The sequence below is a fragment of the Corvus cornix genome, chromosome 3 (genome assembly GCF_000738735.6).
Source record: "Corvus cornix cornix isolate S_Up_H32 chromosome 3, ASM73873v5, whole genome shotgun sequence".
NCBI lineage: Eukaryota > Metazoa > Chordata > Aves > Passeriformes > Corvidae > Corvus > Corvus cornix.
Window position 1 is genome coordinate 25,774,408 of NC_047056.1, and position 23,034 is coordinate 25,797,441.

At 38.7% G+C, this 23,034-nt stretch overlaps 1 protein-coding gene across 2 annotated transcripts in view; it reads right to left on the reverse strand.

The window, feature by feature from the left end:
* Positions 1-9,438: 9,438 nt before the first annotated feature.
* The window catches only part of LRPPRC (leucine rich pentatricopeptide repeat containing), an 87,726-nt gene continuing 74,130 nt past the window's right edge, over positions 9,439-23,034 (reverse strand). For both annotated transcript variants that reach the window (XM_039569061.1, XM_039569060.1), the window contains exons 32-38: positions 20,836-21,040; positions 18,706-18,845; positions 18,428-18,543; positions 15,589-15,663; positions 13,950-14,034; positions 11,236-11,378; positions 9,439-9,929 (exon numbers count right to left, since the gene is read on the reverse strand). In XM_039569061.1, coding sequence (XP_039424995.1) covers positions 9,873-9,929; positions 11,236-11,378; positions 13,950-14,034; positions 15,589-15,663; positions 18,428-18,543; positions 18,706-18,845; positions 20,836-21,040 — 821 coding nt within the window. In that variant the 3' untranslated portion in view covers positions 9,439-9,872. The remainder of the gene's footprint in view (positions 9,930-11,235; positions 11,379-13,949; positions 14,035-15,588; positions 15,664-18,427; positions 18,544-18,705; positions 18,846-20,835; positions 21,041-23,034) is intronic.

The window sequence follows — 23,034 nt, forward strand, 5'->3', positions numbered from 1 at the left end:
TATTCTATATACTACAATTACATTAGCACACTGCCTATGATCATATCTTGTTTCCTTGATGCCGAGAGATGGGGAATATAGGCTGTGATTATTGTTACAGGCTTTAGCAATAAGAAGGTAGGAGCCTTGAAATACCAGCAATTAGCGTTCATACCTAACAATAGCATCCGTGGGGCTGTGTACAGAGAAGAGCTCAGGGAAGAGTGGGTGGATGACACACAACCTGCCCCACTCGCACTGCTGGCAGTTGCAAATAATGCAAGTTATTAAAGAAGCCCCCCTCAGCCAGTGAAGGTCATGCTGCATGCCTTGGCCTCTGCTCACACTTCCATAGCGGAGCTGCTGCTGCAAAAGCAAATGGCTGCTGGGGCAATAGAAGTCTTCCCACGAGCTCCAATGAAGGCTAGAAGTCATAACTGAACTTTGCTTTCCAAGTTTGAGAGTAGCCATTCCTTTTCCTTAGACTGTATCCCTGTTCCAGCAGCACTGTGCCCTCCTGCCTGCACTCCCTGTATCAGTATAACCAGAGTTGCTGTAGTCCACGACAATCTCAATACCGAGACTAAACAACACAAGGAAGACACTGCCCAAAACTCACTGTGCTGCCCACTCCACAGGGCCAGCACAATGTTATGGACTTCAGCAATGTGGTAAGGCTGATGTGCCACTCTGGCACAGCACTGCCTGCCAGTCCGACAGTGCCACCATCCCAAGGATTCACCAGCTGCTGTCCTTGCTCTCCCTACGTTCCCCCTGACCAGCTTTAGAAGGGATCTCCTCAGCTGTAAGTCCTGGTCCCTGCTCCTGCAGGCAACCAAGTCAGTGCAAAAACTGCTTTTGGACTGGCACCACATTTGATTGGTCACAGGGTTTCCAGGTTGTTTGGTCCAAGTATTTGAACTACCACAACCCAACACAACCCAACAATGGGGCAACAGGCTGTGGGGCTGCACTGTGCAGGCGTGTCCAGTTTGGGAATGGGATTATCCAATACAAGCAACAACATTTGTAAGGAAAATTCACCAAATTTAGAACCATGAAAGTTGTTGGTTACATGGATACTGGTGTGTTAAGAAACAGATTTAAAAATTGTCTTTATTAGTTTAGTATTTAATACAGCAAGAGGTGGGAAGTTCTTCCCAATTTCCACTCCAAGTTTTTGCAGTCTCTCCACTACAGCAAAAGGACAAAGTCTTTTAGCACTGGAAAATGGATTATAAAAACACTGCCTTGCATATTGGCTCATGGGTAGTGTTAGTCCTCCATATTATTTTTAACTTCTCCTTGGGGAAGGACTAGCTTTCACTATGGCTAATCTAAATTAGTAAGTAGTTGCCAAAAGTTTCATTTCATATTCATTTCATATTCATTCATTCATTCATTCATTCCCTTCAGAAATGCTAGGTAAGTGACAAGTATCAACAGCCATCCTTTTAATAAAAACAAAACAAGAACAAAAACCAAAACATTAAATTCCTTTTAAAAAAAAATCACAGACAATACACTAGAGATTCTTTGGATAAGAAATTGCAGGTGTTGGTGTGTCCACTTGCACCAGAAGTAACAAACCTTTCAGGTTATAGCTGCAGTGATTAATTTTAATGGCAGTAGACAAGAAACAGTGTACACAGAGCTCTGTGACATGCTGCTTTTTTTTTTTTATATACTCTGAGAGCCAAGACAAGCCCTTCATGTGTTAGCAGCTATTAATTAAGGCAACAATGTTTAAGCAGTGGGTTGAGGTAATTTTAAAACTGCTTAACCCTTTTCAGAACTGCTGAGCTTTAGAAAGCACCATATACACGTGTGTGTGTTCATATTAACAGGTAGAGGTATCTGCATGAATGGATTACATATATATGTATGTACACACATAACTAATGCCTATGATCACTCTGTTTTTTTGTAGAGAATATTTAAAAAGCAGTTCAGATCCATAATTTATAGAAGTGCTGTTGCCAATTCGTATAATTAATTATAAGACTGTTTGTTGACATTTATTTTGTCATTAAATCAAACTTAAAGGTTATTTTGAATTGCAAATTTTGTTGGCATTATTTTGCTTTCATGGCCACAATTAGATACTTAAAATGCTTCCAGTGCTAAAAATCCTGCAACTTCAAACCCTCAACATTCACACCATGGCTCCAGAACCAGCATCTCCCATTAACAACGCATTTGGATGTTTTGCTCCTCTTTAAGCATCTGATCAGATTTTGCTGTTTCCTACTGCATCTCAGCACTGTTTCTGCCCCACAATAGTTTTTCATGTTGAACAAGTGGGTTTAGAGGCCTAAATGGTAAAGTACAGGCCAGAACTACATGGTGAGTAAACAAACAATGCCATTTGCCTCAAAAATAGTTTGTATTTTTTACACAAGCAAATTAGCCTGAGTTTTCAAGGAAATGCAGAGGAATTGAAAATCTATGAACATTCACAAGTAGTCAAAACCAAAATGCACAAAAAATGTGTTTTTCAATAAACTCCTAGTGCCTTGCAATAACATACAACCATACCAGGTCACAGGTAACATCATCAGTCTTCAAGACAGCACCTGTGCTCACTTTCACTTACTGGGGGATGGGGGAAGTGTTTAGAAAACAACAAAAAATGTTTTAAAATAGGAAACCTTCAGGTTTCACTGAGAAAATCAGAAGGAAGAAAACCAAATAATGTAGCAGCACTGCCTCCACCAGCAGCTCCTCCCTGACACAAGTAAACATCATCCTTCTCACGATTCAATGCTGTGAAGATTGCCCTAAAAGAACTGAGTATTATCTTAATAATCACTTTTCAACAAACACCCAAATCTTCTATGACTCAGTTAAAAATAGCCAATTGCCTTGTGGTAGTGCTTCATCTGACTGTGGAAAGGCATTAAGCCAAAAAAACAGGAGCTCCAAATGAGGCAGCAGAAAAATGTGCTACACAAAATGAAAACTTTGAAGAACAAGACATGTAGTGCCCTTATTAACTGCCACCAGGTACAGGATGTTATGCTACACAAGGCAGCCACTGGATTTCCAGGTGGGAAAGTCGGAGGTCAAACCTGTGGTGGCCATCAGCCCAAGAGACTCTGATCTCAGCTGAGCAAGGCAGAACACCAACAATGTCTTTGCTCTTTTAAGCATCCCCTTGATAGAATCATTTAATCAACTTTTTGGCTTGTAGTTCGTAGCAATAGGAGCATGAGCTGCCATCCCCCCCCAGAGCCACAGTGGGCACAGTTGGAAAGCTGGCACCGTCCCACCAGTCCCGCAGCGATTCTGCACACAGCACTTCTGGCCACTCACACCACAAGCTGTACCTGCTTCCCCACTTCCCCCCAAAACTCCTACAAAAAATCATATAAAAAAGCATTTTGGCCAAGTGTTATTGTTACCAAGAAAGGTGCGCTTGTCTGGTTACAGCAGAGCTCAGCACTGCCGAACGCTTTCCACACATTTGCTCCAGGTTCGTTCCTTCTAAAAGCAAGACAAAAGAAAGGTGAATGAGTATTTTTAGCTTTTTGTACTTCACAGGGAATTGCTCAGTGCCTCTATATTAGAAAACCGCCTTGCAGCTCTGTAGTATGTTCAGTGACAGGCGCGTGATAAATTTCCACTGGAAAAAACTCTTGAACATGACTGACAATAGTAAAGCCACAAATTACCGTAATTTTATGCCCCCTGCAGCTAGTGGTATAAAACATAGTTTCCAACCTTGTTTTTACTTGCTGAATTTAGACAAATTTATAATGTTATTGATGACAGTGAGAAAGACACTCAAATGCAGAAATTGTATTCCTTGGCATAAACACAACTGGAGCACAATATTTTATATGTACTATAGGGGATGAAAAATATGGCTGTCACTAAATCCATATATATAAAAAAAGATGGAAAACTAAAGGATTCAAAATAATTAATTTCACATTATATACATATTTATTTTCAGCTATCACACACTTGATCAGGGTTTTTTTTCTCCTCCCTGTAATGCTGAACTGTTAACCAGGTGCAGCACATGATATAACCAGCACACTCTCTTGCTGAACATTAATGTTTGAAATACAGGCTGTGTCAATAATATCATGAATAAAAGCAAAAACCTTGTTTAAGCAAAGATATATTGCTTCTAATGGATTTTCCAGTGAGAATACGCTATCATATTTCTAATTTTTACAGTGTAATTTTACTTACAAAGGGTTCTGAGGGCCCTAGAAATGGACAATTGCTTGATGATCAGGCTTTACAGTTAACTAACCCCACACACAGACCCTTCTAGCTACTAACTACAGTAATGGGAGGGAAATCCCAGGGAACTCTGCAAGTAACAAGGACATTTGCATTATTTATTTTTGGTTTAGAAAGAAAGTTTGTCAGATTATGGCTCAGTAGCAGGCTCAGCAACTGGATACAGTTGCTTCAGTTACAACCTCACCTCAGGCTGCAATTTCAGTATCAGAACACACAAAGAAACAGTAATGGCCGCATGCTGCACGTGGTCCTGTATCCAGACTCCTCTTCAGAACCACCCCCAATTATACTAACACCACACTTGCTATTACAGCTGCTTTTGAATTTGAGGAGAGGCTGAAGAGGCTGCTGCTGGGACAAACTTCCTTTGGTATTTCTGGCCTGTGATGATGCTCCTCTTCCTTCAGTCACCCAGCTGTGATTACAGGACCAGTGACATCCTGACTCCCTGTGGGGGAAAGGCATGAGGGCCAGGCTTGACTCAGCAGCTCTGATCAGTCCTTCATGGCCTCTTCCTCTTGGGCTCAGCAGCCAACGCACCCTAGCGGCCCCTGCTGCTGCCACAGCGTTCTCCAGCAAACCTCAAGGAGAAGCAGTTGAAGAGGAGTCAGTGGGAGCCATGAGAAAGGCAAAGGTCCATGGTGGTGTCATCAACCATAGCAGCCAACAAGCTGCAGGCTGCTCCTTCCTCTCATGGTCATTCACTTCCAATCCCAATCCCTCCTAAATCCCAGGCCTAAGGCATCACACTGAAGCTGCTGGTTTTGTCTATTGAGACCCACATCTGCCATCCTTCCCAATTTCCCTGTACTTCCCATCCCTTCAGAGTTCCTCTGCAGTGATCCTGTGTTTTGACAACCACTCCTCCCAGCCCATCTCCCATGAACAGAAATCCAGCACCCAACAAAGCAGCCTTTCATAGCCTTCGACAGCCTTGAAGGAGGTTGGCTAGAACAACCCTGTCTTGTCCACACTCCCCTGCTTTCCCTCCAATGCTTTCCATCTAGGAACTCCACCCTCCACTCCTGCCCTCAAGACTCATCTCCAACTATCTACAACCCTTCCCAAAACTCACTTTTCAAATTTGCCCTGGTCTCATGGAGTACGTGAAGAACAGCAGATACCAACTACTTGCCAAGCCAAGAATTAAATTTGCTACTGGTTGTCAAGACTCATCACTGCCAGACACTGGGGTTCACTGCTTTCTAAGCCCTGAGTTCATTGTCACTTAGAGCTGAGGGAAGCAACTGTGAGAAACAAAGAGGTTTGTAGCAATCACTGCAGACAATAGCAATTCCATAGATACCAGTGCTTTATCAGTGTACAAGAGTAACCACATGACAAACTGGGAAGCATTAGCCAATTGCAATATAAAGGTTTAAGAGTATCAGAGAGGAACCTTGCATTAATAGTTTTATCTAAAAGTAGATCAACGTGGAACCCCCGTCTATAGCAGACACTGCACAAGACAGTTTCTATTATCTCATTTTCTTAATTACAGGAAACAGTAGAGAAAACTTGAACCTCAAACTTCCGTATCTACTCTTATTTCCATATCTAATGGGAAACCCAGCACTCTGCTCTTGTAGCTGAGGATCTGCACATTCAGGAAGATGCCCTCAGATTGAATTACAGTCTCAGTTAGAAGGATATTGGATTTCCTCTGATTATTGATTCACAGAAGCACTGGCAAACCACCAGAGGCTGCAGCCATTCTGGAAAGGAAATACTTTTTGGCAGTTACTTTACACAGAAATTGTGAGAATAGTTTTAAGAAATGAAGAGAAATATTTGCTAAAAAATAAAGGGCTAAATTCAATGACAGTCTCAGCTTTTTCTTACATGCTTACTTTTTTCACCTTTACAGTAAAAATAAACTGGTGCAGGAAACTGGACATTCCTTCTAGATGCTGACAGATCTCTCACATTGAACAGCAAAACCTCCTGGTCACATCCATCACTTCTGTCATTTTCTCCTCTGCTGTGTTCCTGGGAAGTCCAGAAACATCACATGTTCAAGAAAAGCACTAAATACAATAGCACCCTGGTGAACACACTACCAGTCTATTTCTCTGTCAATATGTGCACTCATGATCCTCCCTGGTCATGTAAACGGCAGCTGGAATCCTGCTGACTCAGGCATTTGATCTATAAAAACCCTCTGACTCTCACTGCCAGAGTCACAATCCGTTCAGCTACTCCATTCTCAACAGTGGGTACATATTAAGAAAAGTCAGAAGACAGCTACTAACCTACCAAGCTGCAATTCTTGCCATAAAAAAGGGTCTCAGGAGACAATGAGTTGAACGAACTGTTTTAGTAGATAAGGATAAAACTATAGCATGTAATTATCATGCTGCAGAATGACTCCATTGGTAGTTAACGAGGAAACTTTTCCCGTGTTGATCTCGAAAGCCCAAAAGTCCCCTCCTCCTGCCCCTGCCTCAAGGAGAGTGGGGGAAGAGGCAAGCCCATAATGTGGTGCAGGGCACAGAAGTGAGATAAGTCATCTCAATTCAAGCAGCAAGCTTTTCCCAGTCCTCTCAACCCCAATCAAGACACACGATTATGCAAACACATACACACTCCCACAATTTGCTTTTTACAGTAACATGTCAGGTCTTGGCATGTCAGCAGGCTCTCTGCTTCCCACGGAGGCCTCTGGAACGGTCCATCTCACAGACACCACACCTGGTCTGGATCTTGCACAATCCCAGTTATCCACTAGCCAGTGGCAAATAATTCTATCCTGCTTTAAAGGGGTGCATGCGGTGGTCAGTGTGACAGAGTGTGTTTGCTCTCAGGACCAGTAAATCACCATGACAAGTTCGCAAGGCTGCCATTCTGCATTTTGTCATCTTACAGGTTTCTCTCTTTGAAGATGAAGAAATAATGAAACTGCCTACTTCTTTGGTGAAGAAATGCCAACCTTCTAAACTGCACTTTTCTTCATGCTTGAAATGGCTGAGTCTCAGCACAACGATGCACAAGAAATATTATCATTTCAAGCGTGCTCTTGAAGCGTCGGCACAAATGCCGAATCTGCAAAACCTTCCTGGTATAACCTTGTTTCAGACCGAGATGATTGTGTCCCAGAGTGGCACAAATCCCTCACTAGCCCACATTTTAAAGACAGGAGAGACTGCACTTCTCTGTGTAATCATCCCCTAACTGCATATGAAACATTTACTGGAACAGGAAATCGAAAGTATTACGAACAGCAGCCCATCCTTTAAATAATCTGCTCCTTCCCATCTCTGCCACAGAGGTGGGTTGGGCTCCATGAGTCCAGGCTATTCCAACGGGATCCCAAATGGTCAGCGTGTCCTTTTGCCCATTTCCCTGTCACTGCGGCCGTGAAACCCTGGTTCTGTTTGGTCTCATGTTCCTGCAGCGCCTCACTGACATTTAATCAGCTCTGCAGCTGGTTTGCTCAGCCCATAACTTTCCATGAGGTCACTCAAAAGGCAATTTTGGAGCTGAAAACAATTTAATTTATACTCTTCAGTCACAGGCTATCAAATGTACTTTTTATCTCCGTAACTGCAACAATTAAATTACAGAGCATGCTTCTGGCAGAGTTCAAGTCAAACCAGCTAGAAGAAAAATGCACAGATGTTAATTTGCACCAATACTGCATGGTCAGACCCCACCGTGGGCACCAGCAACACAAAGCCCTGCATCTGGCTGTGGCCTTGTGTACTGCTCTCCTGCCTCAGAGGGCAGCAGCCAGCAAACATGACCCCTTGGTATAACAACTGATGGGTGCAGTACCTGATCCACAGCCTCATTCACCTCCTTGTCAAAAAGGGAGTTAAGATGAATAGATCTGCTGTTAACTTCCTCTGTGATGACCTGGTGTTTGCTTCAAGTAATATTCTCTTCCTTAATCCATGTGCTAGCTCAGCTCCAGCAGCATCCATGCCCATTTCCTCCAGTTAGGCTCAGCTGTGACTCTGCTTACAGGAACACGGCTACTGCTGTGAAATGGAGAGAGATTCACGAGATGACCTCTAAAAACAAGACCTGTGGCACCAGAGAAAGGGTTGCCAACTAGTTGACACAGTCTTCAATTGTGCTGCTATTACGCTGAAACACATGTAATGTAGCTGCAGCTTTAGAAAAAAGAACAATCTCCATTTGTGAAATGAAATAAACTGAGTCCTGCCTATGCATGCTTTCAGATAGGGCACACACAACCATTAGGCTATGAATGAGATTTCAAATGTTAATGCCTTATCTTGACAAGCCAGGAACAAAGGGTGCGAGACGGTTCGAGCCATGTAGCTGCCGTATGTTGTCGAGTCTACGCTTGTGGAGTGATGAAGGTCACTGCATACCACACCACTGAGGAAGCAGACACTGCTTGCATTCATCCAGCTTGCCTGGAAAACAGAATTGACCATTCTCCCCCCTCCTGATTAGTGAAGCCTCATGTTTAAAGTACAGCAGGATTTTTCTGTGTATTTTTTAATATAATAATTAATTAAATTGGAAGTTTCACTTAAAAAAAAATTAGGTCCCGATTTCTTTCTTTGACACATTCAGATTACCATACAAGTCTTGCAAAATTTTGCCAAAACCTTGTGTGCACACATGAATTTTAAATTACCACAGTTTTGCCTATGCGGGAAAACCTAAGAAAGATAACGTTAAGATATGGCTGAAAACATAGAGATTAATAAACAAAGCTATGAAATGTACAGAAACAATCTTTCATTTCGTTAAAACCTGTCTGAAGTACTCAGTAGGCAACATATTCCATTTGCAAAACCAATGTGCACATTTGTGAGTTTCCATCATTATGCATAGAGAGAATGGATGTCTTTTCTACCTATTATGTAATCTTTGTAACTTAGACGTGTCTTATTTTCATGATCACACAACTCTGGGCTCTAAAATATCGTATCAGAGTAGCTGTACTCCCACATTCCTTCAAATAACGCATGTCCACTAGTCTCCCAGTAAGTAAAAATTGCTACCCCTGCAAAGAATAGGCACTGCTTTGTTTAAAGGGCCTGTTTCCATGGATATGCAGTTCTTGTGTCTGTAAAATCAACTGGACTAACAGTTATGAGAATGAAGATGCTATCCAACTACAACACACAAGGCTAGTGTAAAAAGGTGAAAGTATTTTGTCTTTACGTGTAATATGCAACACCCTCCCAAGCTGCTTAACACAAGAAAGTACAATTAACAGAAAACTTAAAAAATATGTTTATTTTCTGTGTAGATACAGCTGAATCCTGAAGATGACATTCTTCACCCTTATACTTCACCCCAAAGTACAGTGACCAGGCAAAGAACAAGGAATAAGACAGTCTCCTTCAGTTACAGTTCCAGCAACTTTCTTGATATACATACATCTGGCAAATCAACAGGGGCAAAGAAACAGTTGAGTTTATAGCAGATCATACATCAAAACAGAAATATCTCGGAAGGCTGCATCTTGATATTTCATTAGCAATTTTAACAGCATTTCTATTAATGAATGTTTCTATCAACTGCAGTTACGGAAAGTGATGTTAATCACAGATTTAAATTAAAAATTACACATAACATGCTTTTTAAAGTTTTTATTGAATGCAGTATTTAAACAATTTCATAAACAACTAAGTCATAAAACTGTCTGTTCATGATGCTTCCAATTTTCTGTTCTTCCATTTTTCCACATAGAACTTGAATGTCTCCTATAAACAGAGTGGAATAAACAAGTTCAACCGTGTTTCAACTGAAAAGTTACTAATTCTGAACAAAGTCTTACGTCCTGACAAAATCTATTATTCTCTGTCATGCAAAACTAGATCTGTATTGAAGTCTGTATAATTAGGAAAAATACCAGAGAGAGTGAATAAAAGGAAAAGGAAAACCTTGCCAAAAATGCATAATGAAGCTTCTATTACTAAATGCAATAATATAATCAATTTCATTTTTAGAATGAAAATACTTTTTAACTTCAATCTGCAATTGTGTCAAAAAAATTGAAACGCTTTTAAAGACCAAGCTGCATTAGAGAAAAATTGAACAGGGAAATCAGAAAATGAATCATCCCAGTGACTTGGAAAAAACACTTTTTTTCCCTAGCTACATATAAGAAACAGACATTCTAGGTTTAAAATTTACAGTCCAAATAAAAATTCAGATTATAAATTATGTCAAAGATGTAGAAAAAAACCACCATAGCCATTGAAAGGCTAAACCAAGTATTTTGCGCTAAGATTTTCTCTGATTCTTTACAAAATTAGGAAAGAAAATCACATTTATCATGAAGCAATATAGAGAAACAGTATACAGCCAGTCGTTACAGAATTATATGAGAACATCTTTTTCAGAATACAAAAAGTGGTGAGAAAATAGCAATAAAAAGTTTGCTTAGAGTATGGAAAATATAACGTCTTCAAATTTTACTTTGCAAAAATGGTACTAGTAGATTATTAGTCAAAGGAATGATGCAAAACTATTTGCAGTCTTGACAAATTTAATATCACGCTGCTTGTCACCCTCAAGTAACATGTATTTGCACAGTTGCATACCTATGTTGGCAAGGCAGCTGGAAAGAAACCTGCAGTAGAAAACGAATTCCTACAGTTCTAAAATTCCATCCTACTAGTGCAGCAACTTACACTAGACACAAAACACTAATTAATGAAAACTAGAAGCCATTAATTGTTACTGAAGCACACATTCTGTAAGCCTTTTCAAGTCCCATTGCTCTGATAAATGCCCCAAGGAGATTTGATAAAGGTACACCCGTAGATGAGTGCCAGATAAGAATGAGGTAGTTGAAATATTGTAAGCCCCAAGAGGTTTTACTTCCTCAAGTCAAATCCAATGCAAGATTACCATAGCTCCCACAACACCAAGACTTCATAAATTACCTCCTTTGAGGAGTCTCTGCAGAGACCTGGTCCCTATGTCATTATTCATGCAATTTGTTTTATTAACATTGAACATACACAACTCTGCAGATCTATTTCTTAATTAGGAAATACTCACAGGGGGTTCAGTGAAAGGGACAGGCTCTCCTACTTTCTTCAGAAAAGTTGCTAAAGATTTCAAAGAGATCTCGTGCAGCTCTATATTCTTCGCTTTTGTTTTCTCATACGTAGCCTTTACAGAAGCAACATCCCCATCCAATTCTGAGAGAAAAAATAAAACCCAAAAGATCTCAGTGGTTACTTGTTTCTCTTTCCACCTGTTTTCACTCATGCTTAACCATCGACTTCTCTGCTGCTCAGACTTTTGCTTGAGAAGCACTGGGATGAAACTGAAGCGACCCCTGACAGTTTCACTGCTGTCCCCGGGGTCCTAGAAGCAGCACAACAGTCCCTAGCATCTTGTGAACATCAAGGAAGCCATCACATCCAGTTAAATTCATTCTGTTGCTCGGGAGAACACAAACACCTGCAGTATGGGAGCTGTCTCAGGTTTTACTTGTTGACATTTGGAAACATCTTCACAACCATAGGAGCTATAAAAACAATGGCTCATAAAGAACAAAAAAAGCATTGTGCAGAGATGGATAGCCTGTGTCCCTTTCTCGTGAGAAAAAGCTTCCCACTCACATCTGGCAAGTGGCTGAGCTCCTTTTTGAATGTGGGAGGCTACTGCAAAAACTGCATGAAATGACAGCTTAATGAAAGCATAGAAATCATTAACTTTCTACAACTTTAAAATAGGTTTATTGTATGGGAAACACCAACAAAAAGAGCTAATACTTAGATTGCATTTAATGGACCACACAATTGTGATTTTACATATTTCTTTTTTCTAAAAGGTATACAGCAAAGGATTATGCATCACATCTCAGGACAAGGTAAAGGAGCAAAGATCCTTTTATTTGTTCCATCATGGATGCGTGACAGATGATCAAACGTCTTTCAGCTGGGACCTATGTTCTACTGTATCTTTGCTAAACACAAACAATTATAATTTTATTTTCCCATTTATTTTAATAATTAGAAAGCATAACCAATTGTGGTAATAACAATACTCTGCCGTGTTTCAGAGACTTTTCTAACTAATTAAAAACAACAATGGCCTGAAAGGAGAATCATTTGTTCTCTCAAAAATTATGCTACTACAAGGTTGGATTTGGTCCAAAATAAGAAATTATATTTGAAAGCTTACTTACTTTAAAAAAAAAAAAAAAAAAAATCTTTGATTTAAGAGATCTTATTTCTACCCCTCATGGCTAGAGCACAATCTATGCACAGCCTTCTCATTTTCAGTTGTGCTAAATATTTTGCTGATCACCCCTTTAACAGTCAAATGATCAATGTCTCATGCAGGTGAGATGATTGCACAGAAAAACCTGGGAACAGCTTTTAAAACTCTTCATGCTCCTACTGAATGTCTCCTCTAGAACCTGCTAGGAGCCAGGTACACCTCTGCCTGAAGAGAGAGTACAGCAAGCATCTGCTCATACACAGTGTGGCTTCATATGTTCAATACACTCTAACCACTGCTTTAGGTATAGTAGGGCAAGTGACTGACTCTCTGCAATCTCTTTATGAAACTGCTATACTATGATGTAGTTAGGAAGGATAGCGAAAAACTTACTAAGTTCACTTACAGAATTTTTACTGGTAAAAATTTACTTGTAGTGGTCAAAGCAGCACAGGACTAACGACAGCATAAAGCAGCAAGTACAATGCTGCTGACAGAAGGGCAACTTTTTGTTTTGTAAAAACATGTTAGAAAACTTACCCTGCTGTGAACCTGAAGCTATCTGTTACAGGGCTAAACGATTTTGGTAGTGATTGCTCTTTGGAATGTTACTAAGCAAGCAAATTTTCTAAGTTAGGTAACACATCGTGGGACTTCTACAACTTGATTTTAAAAAGTAAGTTTGTATTCATTTACCACCATACCTTGGATTTGTGTTTGAAGTGTTTTACCTAATTATTCCTATTTATCTCCTCTGTGATAGATTGGAGCACAAGGGCTTCTGTCCTTTTACTTTTTTGCTTGTAACACATGTGTGAAAAGTATTTACTCCCTGTAATAAAACTGGAGCACAGCATCAGAGTACACAAGGCAAAGGACTCTACAGCACAGCGGTGCAAGCTTCCAACTGAGTGTTGCCATAGGAGCTGTACATCCTGGTTTGTCAAGAGTAAATCTTGCAAATAAACATAATTAAACAAACAACTTGATTTTTTAGAGGTGCTCACCTCTGACCTCAACTATAAGGAGAACTGATGAGTACTTCAATGTAAATTCAAATGAAGGCATCTAGAATATTAACTTTGGCTGAATTACAAGATGCATAAAGAATTTACACTAATAAGACTAAGATCCTTTTGTATTACTGACAGAACTAATCACTTACTATTTTCAAACACACACACAAACACACACATGGAACCAATATTACTACATGTTTTGGGGGAAAAAAGCTGGATTCATTTTAAAAGCCATTCATTCCTACAGTATTTTTCCCCATGGGTTAAGATGGATTCTTTCTTATTCCATGAAACCCCTACTTTAGGTTCTAAGTAAAGGATTCAGGGCTCGTGTCAGCTGGTTGCTCTTCTACCCTAACAGCTAGGACAGCATACAGACCCAACAGACTGAAATGAGAAAAACCTCAGATAACCCCTACACCTCTTTATGACTCGAACTGTAAAGCAAGCAAGGGCTTGCATGACCTTTCTGAATGTCTCCAGAGTTCTTACTAAAACACCATCCCAAGGAGAGTCACTCACCGTAACATCTCAAGAGGTACCGGTACGCCACCACCAGATCGAGATGCTCAGGAATCAGTTCTAGAAGTGTCTCGATCCTCTTTGCCTGTGAAATTCAATGCACAGACAAAAAGAGCATTAACTTGAAATCTTAAAGAATAAAATAAAGCTGCCAAAGTTAGAACAGTGATTGCACATTTTTTAATGAAATTAACTGTACTGGTAACAAGGAATGGACTATGTGACTAAAAGTAGATACAATAATTTCCTTCCAAAATTTTGTATGCAAATATGAAATTGTAAAAGAAATGAATCACAAAATGCAATTAATGTAATAAAGGTCTAAAATCCATACTCAAGAATCCTAAACACTAGTGTGTCTTTTTTTTTCAGGTAGGTAATTAACGTAGTAATGAGAATATGGCAGGATTTCAACCAATTTAGGAAAACTGCAAAACACTCAGCATCCTTCAATGACCTAGAGGTCAATGGTAGCTATGGTCAATGCTTAAAAGGAGTCAGATTACTAACTAATGTGCTTAAGTTTGGAACCTCCTTCCCTCAGCCTCTGATTCCAGTTTCAAAAATTCTCAGGTTTTAAATTAAAAACCGTTCATAGAAATTAATAATAACACCTTTATCACACACTACCAACTTCGATGTGTTAGTAAAATTTCAGCTTGATGAGCTGGGAAACTTCAACGTTTTGAGTTCCTTCTTATACACACCAAACAATAGTGTTTATCACGTCATATTTATCGTCATCACTTCAACAAAAGAACTTTAAATCTATTAGCATTTAATGGCAATTTCCACAAAACATCATGTTCATTTGCCTCATTTGAAAAGTATTTACTATAGTTTGTGTGCTAGATGTCTCCTGATGCTGCTCCTCTATGAGAGAAGAATCCATGTGGTTTTGCTTGGGTGTGTATTTCAGGGTCTTTTCGGTTGTTGTTGTTCAATGTTGGGTTTGAGGGTTGGGGGCAGCGGGTGTTTGAGTTTTTTAGTGTGTGCTAAGGCTTTTTTGTTAGGGGTAGGGGTTTTTTTGTTGGTCTTTGGATTTATGTTTTATTTGTTGTGGGGGTTTTTTGTTTACTTTGAGGGGGCTATATGAGGAGGGAAGGATAAGAGTAGAGAGCAAGCACATAAATGAGAGCATTTCAAATTACAGGGAACGAGCACAAAGCCAGGAACATAAACAGATGCTCCAACTAGATACATGTCCAAACCACCACAACAAGTAATATGAAAAGTGTCTTTTAATGTAAACACAGAGGCATTTTATCATCAGAGAGAGGCTGAGATTTTAACTTGCATTTATATTTGTACAATGTAGCCAATAAAACAAGGACTGTGATACTGAACTGGATAATGCAGTAAAACCTTTTAAGCATAATGTTTGCAGGATATACAGTGTAACATCAAAAGCACAGGAAATAACTGAAACAATAGAAAAATATTAAGTACACCCTCCTTTCCATCATGCTCCATAATGTAAACTGTTCTTTAAATACAACCAGCTCTGGAAATTAACCTCCCCCCTCCCCAAGAAACCCAGTAAAGCTGTCAACTGTGAAGTTCAAAGCATGTTAACAGAGGTTGATGAAATAGTACTTTGCTACATATAGAATTGTATACATGAAAAAAAATATTATACCTGTCCAGGTTTAGATGCTGCTCTAGCCATAAAACGCCCCAAAGTTCTCTTCTCCTGAACTATTGCATCCCACCTCTGAAGACAAAGAAATCATTAATGTAGCAGACATGAGCAGGTTACTGACAAACAAAATGACTAAGGTGAACATTTCCAATTACAGATGCTTAAAACAACATACTAATATATTACCTATTTACAAGGTAAATAATTGACTATTAGTTTGATAAGAAAACCAAAAAAACAACCACAAACCAAGTTTATTTCATGCACTTCTTTGATAAACATTTTTAAAATGGTAGGTATAAAGTTTGTTTAAAACAATAGGGGAAAGAATTAAACTAATACTTCAATATACCACAAAAACGAGGTTTAGGACTGCAAAAGAATGAAAAAGAGAAACACTATTCCTCTCCAATTATACTGCCAAGCATTCACAAGTGAGCTAGGGATCATAAGGTTAATTATACATTTAATAAGGTGTCAGGGAGATAACTGCTCGTTTCTTTATAAAAATTAAAATGTACAAAGCAAGTTCTCTTTAAAGTATAATTACCTACACTTATGCATACAAAGGACTGATTTCAATCTCTCTATTTTATAAAAGGCTTTAACTGCAATAGACAGGGTTTGAGAGAGAGAAGTTGAACTTAGGAAAGTTTGAGACAGACCAGATAAAAATCAAAAATTTGTCTTACTTTAGAAAAGAGGAGAAAATAAAATATACAAGACAATATTTAGTGTATGTTCCTCAAAGATGTCAGTCTTAAAACTCTTAACAATGCAGTGTGGTTTTTTAATCAGCTGCAGGATATCACTACCAAAATGCACAGGAAAAAGAGAATATTGTGCATATGAAAACACATACCATGAATTTCCTACAATCAATTAGTATTGTAGACATATGCAAACAAGAAATTTTGGGTTATGCCATGATGAGTATTCTGTGTAAGTAACATGGTTTACAAGCTTCTTTAAGGTCCAGGTGAGAAGGTGTGAAGGTTCATTCCTTCAGGCAAACAGACAAAAAGTGGCTCTGTGGTGCTAAATAGGGGCAAAACACTGATGAGAGAAACTTGAAATATTTTATTACCAACTCTACCCATTCTCACCTGCTGTAAGTGCTCTGAGAGGAAAGAGTCTAGTTGGAGATATGCTATCCACAGCTCCCTTTCATGCTGAAGTTATCAAATCATTTCTGACTCTCATCAGCAAAAGCATTCTCCCTCCAGACAGTACAAAGGATACTGCAGCTGTTTCATAAACTTTTAAATAGACTCTTAAAGGCATTTCTGAAAGCAAGGAGTCTCCATGTATATACTAATATTTCAGATTACAGGCAAAATAGTTAGTTTAGATTGTTGTTTACTTCCCAAAAAATAACAATGGAGAGTGATTATTCCTGTCCTCTAGTTAGTGATTAGAGGAATACTTAATCCACATAGCAGTCACAAATATTCAACACAGCTCAAAGTTTGTCCTGAGCCATAAAACCCCCAAATTTTCTCATATACACGGAAGTTCCAACTCCAGCTTACCTGTAAATATCCACTTATAATGAGGTATTTTTAAATTGTCCCTTAAGACACAGGGTATACAATGTTATTTCAAGTACGCTATAGAGCCATGAATTTAATTCTAATTGTTGGATGCTGTTGTAACAAGTTTCAGTAATATATGAACGGACATTATTCCATGTTTTGGAAAATTTTAAGAACACTATGATTCTACTTAAAAATGAAAAAACCCTTACCTTCACAAAAGCAAAAAACTGTACCCAATTTTCATTTACTCATCCCATTTTAATCAAAGAGCAATCACCAAATCAGGAAGAGTAAAATAACTCGAGAATTTTTTTGCATTTTGATATTCCAAGCTATACAGCAAGAGGGTTTTATGGCAAAATTGTAGTCTCCTTTTCATTTAATATTCAGATGACCAGTTAGGCAAAGCACTACACAAAGGGAATTACAGATAACACACCTCACGCTGTAGTGAAAGTAACTGAACACCTTCGTTGGTATTGTCTTGGAATATCATAAAATATCCAATGGCTGAAGCAGAGCTTTTTCTTCAACAGTTTAAAATACTTAGGAACTGGTAAATGAGTAGCATGCACTATCAGGAGATGATAAGAGGCCTTGATTTGAGGCAGGAGCCTATGCACACATCAGCCTGACTGCTGGACTGTCACCTGCTTGGATGAGCCTCCTGATAGATCCTGTTCCCAGCACCCACAGCTCATCCAACCTCTTGCTTGGCTTTCCTTTAGCTCTGCACAAATGGCACCAATGCAGCTGTCTCAATTCCTAACTCAGCTGAGACTGTGACCCAGAGACCAATGTTTGGGTTTTAATAAGTCTGTGACACTCATATGAATAGAAAGTAAATTCAGTTCTTAAGAAACCTTGAGGACAATATATACAACATTATTGCAACCAAGTGAAGTCCATGACAAGCAATCACTGCCTGTTTCTGCTTTACAAACTCTACAGCTCTAAGATACTATGTTTACAGCACTTAGGAAATTAGGTGAGAAGTTGCAAGGAAATGGTTTGCAAGAAACAACTGACACCCAGCAGAGAACTTAAGAGAAAAATATTTGCAATATACAAATACTTCCTTTATTTCCTTTGGGTTACTGGAATATAAAAACCCCCCTGACTCTGGCACGCACTACTACTCTCAGTACTAGAGCACAAGCTCATGGGTTAATCTAAACTGTGCACTGCTACTCACACTGTAATTCAGATGCATCCCAGCACCACACCTCTTTTTGACAATTTCTCAGGTAACCTTTGAAGAGCTCTGAGCATTTCTGTACCTCTTGTTGTGTCATTACCTGTATCAATGATCTGGCATCATCCACTCTGTCTGCAGTGACATACTGAAGGAAAAGATCTGTGACAGGTCTGTAAATTCCAAACTGACTGGCCAGTTGTTCTGCCATTGCACCAACTGCAAAATGATGGGTACATAAGGAAAATCTGGGATTGAAAAGCCACTTTTGTAAACTTCACAGACATGATTTATGCTGACTGAGCAGATTTTACATCTAATAGCTCTTTCATAACACCTCTGTCGAGTCAGAATATTTAAATATCATTGCAATTAACTTACATTTTTCCAAAGCTGGTTCTAATCCTTCCTCAGACACCTTTCTTAACAAATAGGAAATATTTCTGACAGTTTGATCAGGATTCTGTGCACCAGAGATAAGGAGAGGCTCAAGGTATTTCACAGCAGCATCAAGGTCATTGCTAGGAAAAGAGATTGAACTGGCTCAGTTTCTGAAATCAAGATTTCTAAACCTAAGAAGCAATACATTAAAGTTTTTGTTTTCTACATCAAGCTTGTATTTACCAGGAATAGTGGATGAAAAAATATTGACAAAAAAGATTTACTTTGTTCAGATATTGTAAAAGTGTAACAACTTATGACTGAATGAATAAATCAATTAAAAAATAATTTTTAATGGCCTTTGACCTGTACAAAGTTTAGGTATTTTAGACACACTTTTTTCCTGATTAAGAAAGAAGAGTTCAGCTTGCTGCTTTAGGAAAATGTGTCCTGCAAATCTAGAAGGCAAAATCTAAACATTAACAGAGGGTATCTGAATAATTAATGCACGCAATTTAAGTATTTTTATGCAGTGCAATTAATTATTTACCTGATTTTTACCAGGCCTGTCTTTTTGGATGCAAAAGACAATATTAAATGTCATTTGGTCATTACATCTAAATGCTTTTAATCTTAAGGCTTAAATATAGCAAATGCTAATATAATAATGTAGGAAGTATTCACCAAAGTGTAAACTCTACTTCCAGCATTCTAAAGGTTCAATGACAACATATCTTACCAGTCCAGTCTAAAAACTACTTTAATTGAAAAAGAAAATTGAGCACAATGAATGCTTTTAGGTGAAGCAGAAATACAGCACATGTGAACGCTATGAAAAATGCTTTGAAAACTGTATCACTAACATGGATCTGCCAATAGATGAACCTGTACTGGAAATATCTGCAAGAATCTGTTTTTGAGAGTTATCAAGGTACAGATTGCAAGGTATTTGAGAATATATAGGCTGCATATTATTTCCACTGTTAAGTCTTTTCATACATCAAGTTCGTTTTGGTATGGGAAAAGAAAAGTTGACGCTCTACCTGCATACAACAATTTTTTTATTTATTCCTGTCATCAATCTCCATCTTAAGAACACAGCCTGCAACACTTTCATGACACGGAAATAGAGGAAAATAAGCAGCTTATAGGACAAATAATGAAGTGTCCCTCCCATCTGAAGCGTTTCATTTACGTACAAGTCCATGCACTAGAACTGTGTGCCAAGGACTGGCATGCCTGAGGCAATCAGGAATCTGTTATGCACTACAAAGGTCTACAGCTTTCCTGCCAAGTCAGGCACAGGAGGTCCACCTGACAAAACTAGTTTGAAATAAAATAACAGAATATGTAGGATTCCTGAGGATTGGTTCCTGCAAAGTAGATTTGAGAAGCTGACAATGCCTTTTCTCCTCCAAGTGCTTCCCCATGCAGTTTTACACAAAGGATAAACTAGCACAGTACCAACGTTATCAACTAAACCAGAAATGCAAGGCAAGAGCACAATACTGAATTAAACAGTTGAATCAAAGGCAACTTGAAAGTGTGGGGATAATTATGATAACTAAACTGTGGCCTAAAGCATCAGCCAAGCTTTTATAATTCTTACAAAAAAAACCCCACGGAAAGACCCCACTCCACAGACACACATCTGGCTTTCACATTTTGAAGGTAAAGACAGTAATATTTCAAGAATATTTTGTCATTTCAACTACTGGAACACGTAGTAGATTTTTGTTTCCAAACTATCACACACATAACCTCTGGGTGCTAAGTTCGATTAAGTAATTCCATTTTACCTTCAGATTTCATAGAGCTGTTGATATAACACCAAGGAAACACTTTATATGCACATTAGAACAAAGGTTTCAAAGCTAAATTACAGCACCAAAGAAGACCTTCTATTCCTCCAAATGCTTCACACTTATTATCCCTGTATTTCATTAAATTATTTTCAACCCCAAATGTGTTTGGGAGACAATACCAGAACAGAACCACACACCATACTCAACTACAATTTTAACATCTGCGACACTGTAAAAAAATGGAAACAGAATGAAATGGATAATGCAAGAGATTTCCCACTACTCTGCAGAAAAGAATTAAATACACAGTCCTAGAAATACTTACCTTTTAGTATGAGCCAATGCAATAGCATTAGGCATTAGTGAGTCAGATAAACCAATTGATTTTGTGACACCTCCCAGGACGTTTTCAAGTACTTGGAGGTTCTTTATATCTCCTTTTTCTGCCAGGGCCTGAATGAGAGCAGTAACTGCTGGTCTAGTGGGCAACACGCCACTGTCAAGCATTCCTTTTAAAACAGCCAAGGCATCTAACAATGGTAAAGAAATAAGGGAAACAGAAATCAGACTTTAGTTGAGAAAGCAACCATGCTGCTGGCATCATTAATCTTACCCTTTTAAAAATATATACAGAAAAAAAATTCTTTAAGCCCTGCAATAACTACAGTGAATTCTAACTTGAATACATATACACAAATAAAAACTTTCAACAATAATTTAGGTTGAAAGGCTGCAATATCTCCTAGTAAGAAGTATTAAGCTACTTTCAACATTGAAATAATTTTTTTGTAACCCACTCACGGAAAGCAGCTGTGTCATAAATATCCTCTCTTATGACTTTAAAGTCCTGACTCTTTTTTCTCCAAACTGCAATCAATTTCCTTTACTAAAAACAAAAAAAGTTGTATATTTAAGAATAAATACAGTTCAAAAATGTAGTTTATTATTGAAACTGCTGAAGTATAATACTGAGATTTCTCTTTTTAAGTGTGCACCAAGACTTTGTTTCCCAAAATTTAATTTTTAAATAGAAGTATGGGACACAAGTCTCCTTACAAGAACAAAAACTGAGAACTCAACACTTACCTCAAAAACTCCTAAGATTATTGCAATTACATATGTTGAAAACAGACAAGGTCAATCTCCTGTCCGTCCATCTGCCACAAATTTCCCAAACCCACAGCACATGAAGTCACCCTCGTTTCTCCAAGCAGAATTCTTGTCAATTTACGTTATCCATGAGCAAACACACACAGAAAGACGTGCCCCTCTGGTAAAAATCTCTTACTCTTTACCAGCATAGGCAGGATTAATCACAGATGATAATTATAATACCAAGGGATAACACTTCTAGAATAACATACACCCACATGAACTCCACAGCACTGCCATTCCAATTCAATATACAGGTACTGCAGAAACCAAGTATTACCCTTTACATGACAGGAAGAAAAAACATCCTGTATGCCTAGCCTTCCTTCACAGGAAATTTTCCTTCTGTCCCACATTCTTCTCTTTAGGGAAAAAAAGGAGCAATATATGGGGGGTGAGATTCACAACATTTAAAAAGCAATCTCAGAACAGATGCCAAGTTCAAATTCCCTCCTCACTATAGGTGTGGACCTCCCTCTAACATGCAGCACAACCAGCCTTCTCAAGAATGAGGACAGAGAAAGATTGGAAAGCTGCATATGTGCAGCACTACTGCAAGAAATTGGGTACTTATAGCATAGTGGATAACTCTGCAGGTAACTATATGCTCGTGAAAACCAACCATTTGTCTTTCACAATGCTTTCCTATAAATTCTGCAAATTTCCTACCATGAAACCCACTCTTGAAAGTAGCCTGGGTTTTATGAAGTTCTTGCTAGAAGATATCAGAGCTCTTAGGACTATACTTAGGGGCCTCCATAAAACCTTTTAACTATACCACATTACACAATAAAGAACGTTGATGAACTAAATGAGGTATGTAAGTGGTAAAGCAAGCAGGTTTCACACAAGTGAAAGCCATCACAGGATGTAGGTCAAACGGAGCTCACCAGCAAAAGACTACAAAAGCACCATGCCCAAAAACGTTTTGGGTCATCTACGAGCCTTAGAAAATGACCACTATGGCTGAAATATTTAGTAGTTTGCATTTTCAAGGCTTCACTTAGACAAAGACAAGTAGTATCTTTCAAATTAAAACAGAAACAAGGATCAAGTGTGACTATTCAATAAGATTGTCAGAGTAAAGCTTCTTCAACGTGCAAGATAAAAGAAAATATCATTTTGCAAAGTAATGTAATTCCACAGACTTCTTGAGAAACTCTGCATCGTGCAAAAAGAAGATTTTTAGAGTACAGCAAGGAAGAGGGTTGATGCAGCAGAGAATTTAGTATGCTAGCTAAAACCCCATATAGTTTGTGCAACAGACTGGCAGAATATCGAAACATCACTTATGTTCAAAAGCAGGGAAGAATTTTGGTGTGCAGTGTTCAGGAAGAGCTGGTAAAACTTCATGACATATTGGAGAAGAAAA